General features: G+C 63.7%; 1 protein-coding gene across 1 annotated transcript in view; it reads left to right on the top strand.

Moving 5' to 3' along the window:
• Window positions 1-13,086, top strand: part of SPEG (striated muscle enriched protein kinase) — a 38,045-nt gene that overhangs the window by 20,592 nt on the left and 4,367 nt on the right. Inside the window, 23 exon segments of the mRNA XM_055718390.1 lie at window positions 73-161; window positions 363-544; window positions 2,650-2,910; window positions 4,224-4,382; window positions 4,525-4,714; window positions 4,849-5,078; window positions 5,256-5,375; window positions 5,785-5,889; window positions 6,001-6,207; window positions 6,335-6,458; window positions 6,870-7,042; window positions 7,852-7,964; window positions 8,181-8,349; window positions 8,433-8,526; window positions 8,882-9,082; window positions 9,244-9,304; window positions 9,494-9,571; window positions 9,731-9,903; window positions 10,009-10,035; window positions 10,272-10,424; window positions 10,642-10,684; window positions 10,779-10,847; window positions 10,984-13,086. Of these exon segments, the coding sequence (XP_055574365.1) occupies window positions 73-161; window positions 363-544; window positions 2,650-2,910; window positions 4,224-4,382; window positions 4,525-4,714; window positions 4,849-5,078; window positions 5,256-5,375; window positions 5,785-5,889; window positions 6,001-6,207; window positions 6,335-6,458; window positions 6,870-7,042; window positions 7,852-7,964; window positions 8,181-8,349; window positions 8,433-8,526; window positions 8,882-9,082; window positions 9,244-9,304; window positions 9,494-9,571; window positions 9,731-9,903; window positions 10,009-10,035; window positions 10,272-10,424; window positions 10,642-10,684; window positions 10,779-10,847; window positions 10,984-13,086 (5,124 nt within the window).

Genomic DNA, 13,086 nt, shown 5'->3' with positions numbered 1-13,086 from the left:
GTGCAGTGAGTGGGGATGCATGATGCTAAGTGCAGGTGGGTGCTCGCTGCTCTCTGACCCCTGCTTCCACAGGTGTCCTTGTCAGACCAGTCGGTGCTGGAGGGGCAGGATGTCAGCATGAGCGTCCGTGTCCGTGGGGAGCCCAAGCCCATCATTTATTGGTGAGTCCCGGTGCTCGCAGGGGTTGTAGCTGGGCAGGGAAGGAGGGGACAGGCACGGTGACCTCCCCATTTGGGGATGGCCAGCTTGGAGCCCTGGTCCTGAGCAGGGTTGGGGGTGGAGGAGAGGGGTTTTCTGGGGACAGCCAGGTTGGATGTGCAGGGCCAGGCATGACTGTGCTGTTCTGCCCGTGTCCCGAGCAGGTTGAGGAACCGGCAGCCGGTGAAGTACGGCCGCCGGCACCACGTGGAGGAGGCAGAGGGCGTGCGGGGGCTCTTCACACTGCACATCCTGGCAGCAGAGCACACTGACACCGGCTTCTACACCTGCAAGGCTGTCAACGAGTACGGCACCAAGCAGTGCGAGGCCAAGCTGGAGGTCAGAGGTAAAGCTCCCCAAGCACGTCCCCCCTGACCCCGAGGGGCCAGCTGGCTCCAGTGCCCTGCATGAGCTGTGTGGGGAAGGGGCCACTGCAGACTCCCCCTTGGCCATGCTCTGGAAGAAGGGGATGAGCCTGCCTGCCCTTCCTTGTTGCAGGGCAGCAGAAAATTGGAGCTGTGTGGCCTGGGGCTGTCTGCAGAGGCTGGCCCTGCAGCAGAAGGCAGGCTGCCCTGCTGCCCCATCCAGATGTGCAGCCCCATGGCCCTGGATCCCACTGCCCAGCTCTGCCAGGACCCCTGTCAGCCTGACCCAGAGCCTGCTGCTCCCTGCAGCCCAGCTTCACCCCACATCCCCTGTCCTCCCACATACCCACTTCTGGGGCTGGGTGTTGCCCCTGTCTGTGCAGGCAGGGCTTTTGCCCTTGATGGCCCTGCAGGGGACATGTCCCCCCTGCCCCTGCTCCCTCCCTCCTTGCCCCAGGCAGCCTCCAAGCTGCATGTCAGGCACAGGGCAGCTTGGAGAGGTCCACCCCTGTCTGTTTCCAGCAATAGCCCTATGTGTGCACGGGACTGGGTTGTCCAGCCCCCTTCCCCTGCTGTCCCCCCCCCAGCCCTGCTGTGGTCCTCCCAGGACCCCAATATATGTGTGCAAATGGGAAGGGGTGGCTGGGGACTGATAGCCAGGCTCTGCCTGGCATCCCCTGAGATCAGGGAAGGAGCTTGTGGGGATGAGTGATGTTGCCTCTCTCCTTTTGCCTTTTGCTGTGTGTGCCCTGCTCCCCCCAGCCCTCCCCGCTGACAGCTGCCTGAGCTCCCTGGGCTGCGCCCATCCTGCCCCGGCCTTGGCTGCACTGCTTGTACCCTGCCGGGACCCCGCTCCCAGCCTCTGGCAAAGTGTGGTGGCACTGGGGTGGGAGTGGGAGCCGGCCCTGTACCTCACAGCCAGCAGGAGTTGGGCTGCGGGGGTGACGGCCTAAGCCCCAGCCCCTCTTGGGGGGCTCAGTGAGTGGCTCTGCACCTTGGTGGGCACTCACACCCCTTGTGCTGGTGCTGGCATGTGCGTGCGTGTGTGCCGGCCCTGTCGCTGCTGCACTAACCCTTCCGCTTGCTGACTGCAGTTTTTGTCTGTACGCAGGGGGAGTACGATAAGGGGGTGCATCTCTCAGAGCCGCGGCTGCGGGGCTCTTAGTTGGACACCTCTTAGGCAGTGGACCTCACCTTGTGTTATTACCTTCTGCTCCATCCACCGCCTCGTCCTGGATGCACCGCGGGGACGCGCGGGCCCTCGACTGCGGGCAGGGGCTCGCCGGATGGCTGGGGGAGGCGTAACCGAGGCGGGGCGAGGGGAGCAGTGGGGGAGCACCAGGCACCCCCTCAGCTGAGCCAGGGCGGCTGTATGATGCTGTCTTGTCTCTTGCTCCGTCCGTTTGTCCCTGTCTGTGTGTCCTGCTGCTCCTCTCCTTGCTGCCCAGGGAAGGGGAGCAGGGAGCTGAGCCCACGGTCGCCACTGTGCCGGCCGGGGCTGTAGGGAAGGGGCTGCAGTGTGGCAGCAGCTCTGCAATGGCCACCTTGGAGCGTGGGGGACAGGAGACCCTGGGGACCCCCGTGGGGGAGCACTCTGCCCCATCCGCAGGGGGGAGGGAGAGCTTCGGCCCCTTTGGCTTCGCGGCGGCCACCCAGGCACCAGCCTGGCCACCACAAGACGTCCCTTGCAGCCCCAGGGCTCGGGGTCTGTCTGGAACACCCCCTGGCTCCGGGTCTCTTCTCCCCAGGGAGGGGGCTTGGTGGGGGGGGCGGGCTGCGAGGCCGTGACCCTTTTTTTTGTAGCTCTAATAAAATCTGTTTGGTAAAGCGCTGTGTGGTGTGTTCCTGGCACGGACACCTCCCCTCACACCTGGCCCTCTCCCCGGCTCAGCTCTGCTTTCCACATCTTGCCCCCACCTCCTGCCCTTCCCCGCTGCACTCCCTGCCCACTGCGCCGGGCCCCCTCCCTGCATGCCTCCCCTGTCCTGCATGTTCCCTCCCTCCATCCCCACCGCCTCTCATGGTTGCTTTTAAGTTGCTGAGACGCGTCTCTCTTTCTTTCTCTCTCTTCCCCCTTCCCGGGCAGCTCGCCCCGAGTGCCAGTCCCTGGCCATCGTGGTTCCCCTGCAGGACATGGTGGTCGGGGCGGGGGAGCTGGTGCTCTTTGAGTGCCTGGTGGCTGGCCCGCCAGACATGGACGTGGACTGGCTGTCCCGGGGCCGGCTGCTCCAGCCCGCCCTGCTCAAATGCAAGATGCATTTTGACGGGCGCAAGTGCAAGCTGCTGCTCACCTCCGTGCATGAGGACGACAGCGGGATCTACACCTGCAAGCTCAGCACTGCCAAAGGTAAGCAGCGGTCACACAGCTCTCTAGGGGAGGGTCTTGCTCAGGGCTTGACCCTGGGGTGGTGCCTGGGATGGACAGCCCCCTCCCCTGCCCCTGGGTTTGGGGCTCTGGTCCCCCTGGGATGTAGCCGAGTGCTGCAGGTGGGGGACAGAGGAGCAGGGAAGGAGTGGTTACTGCCCCAGGAGCTGAGGAGCTTTCCCTAGCTGGAAACCTGGCGTGCATCAGCCCTCATGCTCCAGCACCCTGAGCCTTGCAGCCCTGTCCCACCTCACTGAGCACCTCAGCCAGTATGCATGCAGCTCCCAGAATCATGAAGAGATGCATTTGCACTGTGGCTGCACCAGCTGGATGCGCCGCACCGGGGTGCCCAGCTGTCCCTGTCCCCCAGCTCCAGAGCCTCTGGGCACCTGGCTGCAGTACCAACCTGTCTCTGCTGGGCTGGGAGGTGGCAGGGGGTCACAGCTGCCCATGCTCTCCCACCAGGCCATCACTGATGGCAGCTGATGAAGAGCAGCAGGAGCCGGCCTCTGTCCCATGGCTGTGACAACCCCTGTGCCTGCACATGCTGCCCAGCCTTTGTCCCCCACAGCAGGGTAGGGACAAGGGTCCCTTTCGTTCCCCAGCCTGCCTGGGCAGCCCCTTGGCGCTAATCCAGGCTGTGGTGGGTGTAGCAGTCAATGGTATTCCCAGCACCCTGAAGCTGGTGCCTGTGCATCCCTCCATAGAGGAGGCTGTATGCCTGCAGGGATTTGAGGGCAGCGGCAGTTTTGGGTGCAGGGAGGTCAGGCTGTGCCTGAGCATGGTGTCAATCCCTGCCCAGGGTGGGCAGCGACACCATCATTGCTAAGCGGTCCCTGCTGCAACCCCCCTCATCTGGAGCATCCAGCCTGTGCCCATCCCCATACTGTGCTTTGGTGCTGCATGCACTGGTGCTGCCTGCTTCAGTGTCACTGCCGTGTCCCCAGGGGGCTAGGCCAGCTGTGACCCCTGCCCTATGGGAAGGACGGGGCATTCTCCCACCCCACCTTGTTGCTGGCATCTGTACTGCTGTGAGGGGAGGGAAGAGGCACCCCACTGCCGGCAGGGACCCAGCCCTGGGCACAGGGACCCTGCACACACTTGTACCCCGCTTGCCCCGTGCAGGGACAGAGCCCAGCACACAGGCCACCCGAGCTCAGCCCCCACTGGGTGTGGGGTAGCTCAGCTACAGATATGTCAGCTGCTGGGGCTGCAGCTGGAGGGGCCACAGGCTGTCTCTTGCCCTGCTCATGCACATGTTATGTGGGGCTTACCCCTGCCCGCTCTCCTTGCAGATGAACTGACCTGCAGTGCCCGGCTGACCGTGCAGCCCTCTGTGCAGCCGCTCTTTACCCGCAAGCTGGAGGACATGGACGTAGTGGAAGGGCGGACGGCGCGTTTTGACTGCATGATCAGCGGGACTCCCCCCCCAGCAGTCACCTGGACCCATTTTGGTAACTCCCAAGCCCAGAGAGCTTGCCCAGGGCACTGCAGGGAGACCACTCCGGATCTCCTTGGGGGTTACAGTCAACGGCTGGTGTCTGGCTGGGGCTGGGAGGGGTGCTGATGCTGATCCTAGAGTGTGTTTCCATGCAGGCCAGCCAGTGCAGGAGGGGGAGAATGTGCGGATTCAGCAGGATGGAGGGCTGCACTCACTGGTCATTGTGCATGTGAGCAGCGAGGACGAAGGGCGGTACATGGTGACTGCCAGGAACACCCATGGACATGTGGAGTGCTCTGCCGACCTCTATGTGGAGGAGCCACGGCCATCTGCCGCCTCCCAGATGTAAGAGTTAGGGGTGCCCAGGATCTGCATCCCCCCTTCTTGCTCCCCACTGGTATTTGGGGGACAACAGATTCGTGCTTGGGCTGGGCTGGGGTCACTGTGCTCCCACTGTAAGTGTGTGTGGGCTCTTGCAGCTCCAAGCTGGAGAAGATGCCATCCATCCCGGAGGAGCCAGAGCAGGCAGAGACAGAGGCAGAGTGCTTCACCATGCCTGATTTCCTGAAGCCACTGCACAACCTGGATGTGGTGGAGTCGAAGGAGGCCGTGCTGGAGTGCCAGGTGGCCGGGCTGCCCTACCCCTCCATCACCTGGTTCCACAACGGTTCCCGCATTGACAGCACTGATGACCGCAAGATGATGCAGTGTAGGGCTCCCTGCCACCCTCCCCTCCCCCTTGAGGTCCCTCCACTGGGGCAGAGGAAGGAGGGACACCCTGGGAAGAGGCATCACCCCCCAGACCTTCACGCCCCGTGAGGCAGGGAGGGAGCTCTGCACCGCTTGGCTGGTGGGGTCTTACCTGTGTCCCCCTGTTCCCCCCCAGACAAGGATGTCCATCGCCTGGTGTTCACATCTGTCAGCCATGCACATGCTGGCGTCTATAAAAGCGTCATCGCCAACAAAGTGGGGAAAGCCACATGCTACGCACACCTCTATGTCACTGGTAAGCAGCAGTGGGCACCATCAGGGATGCGCAGCCACTTGCTGCCACACTCTCAGGCTGTGCCCTGCGGGTCAGTGGCACTACAGCAAGGTCCTAGGGTGATAGGATCACAGGGCAGTTCAGATTGGAGGGGACCTCGAGAGGTCTCTAATCCAACCTAAAAGTGGGGTCAGCTGTGCAGTCCTCACTGTGCAAGGTCAGGACCCATCCCTAGACTCCCAGGTCGCACATGAGACTTGCTGGCAGCACCAGTCCCACAGGGGCTGCCAGACAGACCCCCACTGCGGAACCAGTGAGGGTTGCTGGCCCCATCGTCTCCTCCAGCCTGTGTCTCCCAGGGAATGAGGCAGATGCCCTGAGGAGCTGTGGCAGTGCCCATGCTCACATCTTTGCCTGCCTCCCCATGCAGACGTGGTGCCAACCCCTCCGGATGGGCCCCCCACCGTGGCCTCAGTGACCGGCAGAGCCATCACACTGACCTGGAACAAGCCCAAGTGGCTGGACACTGCCATAGGTGAGGTGGCCAGAGATGGGGAGGGGCTGGGCAGGGAGTGGGCATCGCCGTGATGGGGTGTACAGGCTAGCCCAATGCCAGCAGCTCTGCACTGACCCTCTCCCCTTGCAGACCCCAACTCGGTAACCTACGTGGTGCAAATGCAAGTGCTGGGCACAACACAGTGGCTGGTGCTGGTGGCTGGTGTGCGTGACAACACCTACATAGTGCATGGGCTGACCAAGGGTGCCCAGTATCTCTTCCGTGTCATCACTGCCACCCCCAAGACTAACAGCAAGCCTTCCCCACCTGTGGGGCCTGTGCAGCTCCTGGACCGGGGTGAGAGGAGTGGTGGGGAGGGATCGGGTGGCTGGGGTGGAAGGGTCTCTGTCCCTGGTAGGGTGGTGAGCTGCCCAGGGCTGGGTGATGTGGGGTCCAGAGGTGATGGTGACAATGCGTGTGGCAGGTCCCTACCTGGAGGAGGCCCCAGTCATCCTGGACAAGCCAGATGTGGTGTATGTGGTGGAAGGCCAGCCAGCCTCCATCACCATCACCATCAACCATGTGGAGGCCACCGTCACCTGGAAGAGGTAGGACATGGCGCTGTGCCTGTTGCCTGCCCCATGCCCAGCATCACCCCACGGGATGCACAAAGAGGGGCTCCTGCACCAGCTCCCCATGTAGTCCACAGTGGGTGGGAGGTCTTCCCTAGGGTCTGGGCTGGGTGTGCACCTAAGGGTGATGTCCACAGCTGTGCCGAGCTGCGGGGGTGTGTGTGTGGGGGGTGGGCAGGGCTGGGGGGTGCTGTCTGTGGGATGCCGAGGGTCAAGCGCCATTCAGCAGGCAGAGCTAGCAGTGGGCTGTGAGCCGTTTGTGGGGGCTGCAGGGTGGGAGCTAGGGCTGCCTGTGGGTCAGGAGGTGGCCATGGGGCTGTGGGGTGGGATCTATCAAGAGCACTGCATCTGGGGCTGCCTGTGATGTGGCAGCTGGTGTGTCCGCAGGGGTGGGCAGGTGCTGGGGGAGCCAGAGAGCATGTGTGAGGTGATGATGCCCGATGACGACCAGCACTGCCTGAGGCTGCTGCGTGTGGGCCGGGGGGCTGCAGGGCCACTGACCTGCGAGGTGAGCAACCGCCATGGCACTGCCCGCTGCACCCTCCGCCTCCGCCTCGCAGGTAGGTGTCCCCGCACCGGGGTGCTGTGCCCCTCTGCCGGGGGTGGCATTGCCCTACATGCTCTGGTCTGTGTGCCATGGGGGAGGGCATTGCCCTGCAGGGTGGCACTGCTCCGTGGAATCCCATGTCCATGTGGTGTGGGGGCACTGTCCCACAGCACAGCACTGCTCCTCAGTGCTCCGTACTTATATGCCATAAGGGTGCTGCTCTATAGGGCCGCAATGGCCTGTGGGGCTGAAAACCCATGAAATGCATTGATACTGCTGGCTGGTATCCTGTACCCATATTTGACTTGGGTAGAAGCGTCCTGTGTGCTCCATGACCATGTGCATGGGTTGGCAGTGCCCCATGGTGTCCCTCAGCCATGTGCCATGGGTGGCACAGCTGCAGGGTATCCCATAGCCGGTACAATGTGGTGGTACTGCACCCTGGTGCCCTATAGCCAACAGTCATAGGGGACACCTCCATAATGGCCCACAGAGGTGTCATGGGTGGCACTGCCCTACGGTACCCCACATCCATATGTAATGAGAGATGCAGTACCACAGTGCTGCATGCCCACATGCCATGAGTGGCACTGCCCTGCGGTGCCCCACACCAATGGGGAACTGCCCCATGGTGCTGAGGCATATGCCATTGGTGGCCTGCCCTGTAGTGTCCCAGTGCCTTGTGGGCTGGCACCATCCCGTGGTGTTCCAGGCCCCTATATCATGGGCTGGCGTTTCCCCGTAGTGCCACACAACCATACAACCCGTGTCAGGCAGGGGGTGGCACTGCCCCATGGTGCCCAATGTCCTGTCTCTTGGCAGAGGCACCACGTTTTGAGTCCATCATGGAGGACATAGACACTCAAGAAGGAGAGACACCACGCTTTGCTGTGGTAGTGGAGGGGAAACCACTGCCGGACATCATGTGGTACAAGGTGGGCTGGAACCTCCCAAACCCCTGCCCGTTCCTGACCCACAGCCTCCTCAAACCCACACCCTCCACTGCCCCACCTGGGTTGCTCCATTTGGGCTTTAGGGTTGTGTTCACCCCCCGTGACGCTGCTTGTGCACCATGCCCCATCCATGGGGAAGGGGTGGTGGGAGCTTGTTGGGATGGGATGGGACACCACTGATGCTCCTGCCACCCCCAGGATGGGGAGCTGCTGGAGGAGAGCAGCCACCTGAGCTTTGTGTATGAGGACAACGAGTGCTCTCTGGTGGTGCTGGGTGCCGCCGAGCCTGACAGCGGCGTCTACACCTGCACGGCCAAGAACCTGGCTGGGGAGGTCTCCTGCAAGGCAGAGCTGGTGGTGCAGGCAGGTATGGCTGGCTGACCGCCCAGCCCTGGGGGGCAGAGCCTGGATGCCTGGCTTGCTCCCCGCCAGCGCCTTTCCTTCCCTCAGCCCGGCCCGCTGCCGATGCTGCCATGGAGGAGGAGGCACTGCACAAAGCACGACGCCTGACTGACTACTATGACGTGCATGAGGAGATTGGGAGGTACAGGGCTGCCAGCATGGTGGGCAGCAGGGCACCTTGGGCACCACAGGGACAGGGGTGCTGGAGCCAGGCTTCACCCTGGGGCTCTGACCCAGGGGACTGAGCTCCATAGTACGCCAGATCCTGATGTGCTGGGGCTGCTCTCAGCTGTCAATGGATGCTCTGGTGCCAGCTCAGGGTGGTGAGCTGGGGCAGCCAGAGCAAAGCCAGTGCTGGGGTGTCTCCATGGATGGTCCTGGAGAGCTGCCAGGACTGCGGGCTGCTCCTTGCAGAACAGGTGCCTGTGCCAGGAAAGGGGAGGTCCCCTGCTTGCCCACCTTCTTATCCCCCCCTTGCCCCCATTGCCACATTGCAGGGGGGCTTTCTCCTACCTGCGGAGGGTGACGGAGAAGAGCAGCCGACTGGACTTTGCCGCCAAGTTTGTCCCTGGGAGGACCAAGGCCAAGCAGTCAGCACAGCGGGAGCTGCACATTCTCTCACAGCTGGACCACGAGCGCATCGTCTTCTTCCATGACGCCTTCGAGAAGAAGAATGCCATCATCATGGTCATGGAGCTGTATCCTCTGCACATTGCTCCGGGAGCATGTGGTGTGGGGGATGAGGGGAGGCTTTTGGGGGGCATGGGTGGGCAGAGTGCGTGTGGAGGAGCTGGGTGCCCAGGAGGGGTGCAGGGCACAGTGGGGCATGGAGCTTCTGTGCTTCTTGACTGGGGCCCAGCTGTGCCAAGGAAGAGCTGCTGGACAGGATGGCAAGGAAGCCCTCGGTGTGCGAGTCTGAGGTGGGTGAACCTGGGGGGCAGGGGGGGAAGGAGGGAGCCGGAGGACCCCAGGGTCTGTCCCAGCCCAGGGACATGCAGTGCTCTATTGGGCTACAAAGGGGGCCACAGCCCACACCCTTCTTTGCACAGGGCCAGGGTGGGGCTGACCCAAGCTCAGGGCACCCACCCCCTCCACTCCATCTCTTGCAGGTCCGGTCCTACATGCGGCAAGTCCTGGAGGGGATCTGCTACCTACACCAGCACAGGGTCCTACATCTGGACATCAAAGTGAGTGTGGGGCTCCCTGTCCCCCTCCCGCCCCATGCCCACAGGGACGGGCTTCGGCCACACTGCAGGGCACTTGGTCCTGCTGATGGGGGACATCCCTTCCCTGGGGGGAACCCCTGCCCCCTGCCAAGCTCCCCTCTGCCCTGCACTGTCCTGTAGCCAGAAAACCTCCTGATGGCGGATTCAACCAGTGAGCAGGTCCGGATCTGCGACTTTGGCAATGCGCAGGAGCTGACGCCTGAAGAGCCGCAGTACTGCAAGTACGGCACCCCTGAGTTTGTGGGCCCTGAGATCGTCAACCAGAGCCCTGTCTCCAGCGTCACTGACATCTGGTAAGGGCAGCCCTAGGGTGGATGGTGGGCTCCTTGCTACATTGGGAGGGTCTGGGAGCCCCAGTAACTCTGTGCTGTGCAGTAACTCTGTTCTTCTCTACTCAGGCCCGTGGGGGTCATCGCCTACCTCTGGTAAGTGTCCTGGTGGGCCCTCAGTGGAGGGACACCCTTCCCACACCCTTGCCAGTTGCACTGCTGGGGCTGCAGCCATGCACATCACTCCTTGCAGACAGCCTCCTCCCTGGCTGCTCCTGCCTCCTCCCCATGGCACCAGTTCTGGGGCGCGGGGTCCCATCCTCGGTCCCCCATACTTGCCATGTTGTTCCCTATGTCCCCATGGCCCTATGACAGTGTCCCCTCCTCGGCAGCCTGACGGGGATCTCCCCCTTCGTTGGGGAGAATGACAAGACGACACTTATGAACATCCGCAACTACAATGTGGCCTTCGAGGAGAGGATGTTTCAGGGGCTCACCCGGGAAGCCAAGGGCTTTGTCATCAAAGTGCTGGTCAACGACAGGCTGTGAGTGCTTCGGGGTCCCCAGCGCCTCTGGCATGAGCCTTGTGCTCGAGGGAGGGTGGGAACCCCAGTCACCCCTGTGTATGGGGGTGCCCGAGGCAGGCTGGCTGCACAGCCCTGCTGGGGTGCAGCATGGGCAGCCAGACCCTTCTGCCCTTCCCCCTGGCCAGCCAAAGCCCCCCAGCCCGGGTGGTTCTCACTCAGTGGTGTTGGTTCACAGGAGACCCAATGCAGAGCAGACCCTGGAACATCCCTGGTTCAAGGTGAGCCTGGGCAGGGACCCAGCACCTGGAGGCAGCGGGGTTCCCTGAGCCTGCTGCAGGCTGCATGGGACACCACTGTCCCCTCACCCCACAGACGCTGGCCAAGGGGAAGGTCATCAGCACCGATCACCTAAAGCTCTTCCTCTCCCGTCGGAAATGGCAGGTGAAGGCAGGAGCTGGGGAGGGAGGGAGGGGGGCAGGCAGGGCTGTGTGCTGGGTGGGATGGGGTGATGTGCACTGGGCAGGACGATGCCACACCACCCACCTGGGTCTGACCCAGCCCTCTCCCCTGGCTGCAGCGCTCGCAGATCAGCTACAAGTGCAACATGGTGCTGCGGCCCATCCCGGAGCTGCTGCAGGACACGTCCAACCACCTCTCCATCGCTGTGCCCCGGCACCTCAAGGAGTCACCGGCGCTGTCATCCTCCTCGGACTCAGATGACCTGGATGAGCTGCCCTTCATCCCCATGCCACACCAGGTGGAGTTCTCCGGCTCCCGCATGTCGCTCAATGAGATCCCCACGGATGACGAGGCCATTGGGCCATCCGAGGGGCCACGGATGGAGGGGGTCATGTCAGGGGACGTCTCTGCCATGGAGTGGCAGAGCCAGGGCACAGGGAAGCCTGGAGTGGCCCTGGGGAAGCGGTCGAGGGGCACTGGGCCACGGCGGCCATGCGTGGAGATGGAAGCCCCTGGTTCCTCGGACGAAGAAGCCCCTGAAGCCCAGAAGCGGCCAGAGTACCCCCGCAAAGCCATGAGGAAGGGCTCCAGCCTGGAGTCCCCGGGGAGCACCCGGCGGGGAGAGCTGAAGAGGGGTGGCTCTGCCGACAGTGCCCTGCTGCCCCACCAGCCCCCAGGGACCCAGGAGGGGGCCGAGGTGAGCCAGGACTCTCGCCGGGCGCTGGCCAAGGCAGCATCCATGGAGCTGCCACGGCGGAAGGGGGCCTGGGGGGAAGACGATCATGCCCAGCGCCTGGAGCTGATGCGCCAGCGGCTGCTGCGGGGCAGCTCTGGGGACGGCAAGGTCAGTGGCTTGCGGGGTCCCCTCCTGGAGACCCTGGGGGTTGGCCCTGACAAGAAGGTCCCACGGCCGACCCGGTTGGAGCCACCGGCGGTGCCACGGCTGGTGCGGGCAGCCTCCAGCGAGGCCACCTCGCTGCGTCACCTCCCTGCTGAGCGCCAGCTGCAGAAGAGCAGCTCCTTCAGCCATGGGGACGCCGAGCCTGTTGTCCGGCACCGCCGCTCTGGTGCACCCCTGGAGATCCCGCTGGCCCACCTGGAGGCCCAGCAGCTCAAGGAGTCTCCCTCTCTCTCCGCCCTCTCTGATGCCCGGCCTGCAGCATCACCAGATGCCCCCAGCCCGCTGACACCCCCCACAGCAGATATCACTGTCCCCCGGCCCGCCCTGGCCAAGGCTGCCTTGGGGAGGAGGCACGTCCCCGAGCAGTGTGGCCAGCCCAGGGCCAGCACAGCCACCACCACCATGGGGAAGAAGCCCATGGCCAGGGGGCAAGAAGAGAAGAAGCCCACCAAGGCTGCTGGAGCCAGTGGGGAGAGAGCTTCCAGGACAGGAGCACCTGTTCCACTGCAGCCCCCAGCTCCCAGCACCCAAGCAGTCAAAATGTCTTCCTATGCCAAGGTCATGCAAGCCATGGGAGCCATCCAGGGTGGAGAGCCGGCTGCCGAGGAATCCTCCCAGCCCACATTGGCCACCCCTGTCGAGCCCCCTGCGCCCGCACCAACACCAGCATCAAGGAGGGAGGCGAAACCTGCTGGCTCCTCCAGCTCCCTGCTCATCCAGGACATTGACTCAGAGGAGGTCTTCGAGGCCAAATTCAAGCGAGGCCGGGAGTCATCGCTCAGCCGGGGGCTGAAGCTCCTCACCCGCTCCCGCTCAGAAGACCGGCACCTGGCCAGCCCCCTGGTCCCCGATGAGGGTATCTATCGTCCCATACCAGCCGGTGTGCCCCTGGAGCTGCGCAGGGACAAGCCCACTGGGCTAGCAGCCAAGTCCAAGTCGGTGCAGGACCTGCATGAGGTGGAGAAGGACAGGGGCTTCCTCCGGAGGATGTCTCTGCTCCTCAAGCGGACCCCACCTGCTGAGAGGAAGAAGAGCAGGGGGGAGGATGGAGGCAGTGAGACCCCATCCAGTGGGCGCCGTTTCTCCTGGAGCCTGGCCTTGGGCAGCTCGAAGGAGCGGAGGGACTCGGAGAGCCTCAAGTCGGAGCCGGGGGGCGGCGGAGAGAGTGAGTCGCCAGCAGTGGCCATGCGGAGGAAGATCAGCGCCACAGTGGAGCGGGTCTCCGCGCGGCTGCGCAGCCTGTCAGATGAGCGGCCAGAAGGCGAGGGGCCTGGGGAGCTGCGTCGGGCCAACTCCGAGGGGGAGAGCCTGCGGCCGGCC

The sequence above is a fragment of the Falco cherrug genome, chromosome 8 (assembly GCF_023634085.1).
Source record: "Falco cherrug isolate bFalChe1 chromosome 8, bFalChe1.pri, whole genome shotgun sequence".
NCBI lineage: Eukaryota > Metazoa > Chordata > Aves > Falconiformes > Falconidae > Falco > Falco cherrug.
This window is presented reverse-complemented; position numbering and strand designations above follow the sequence as displayed.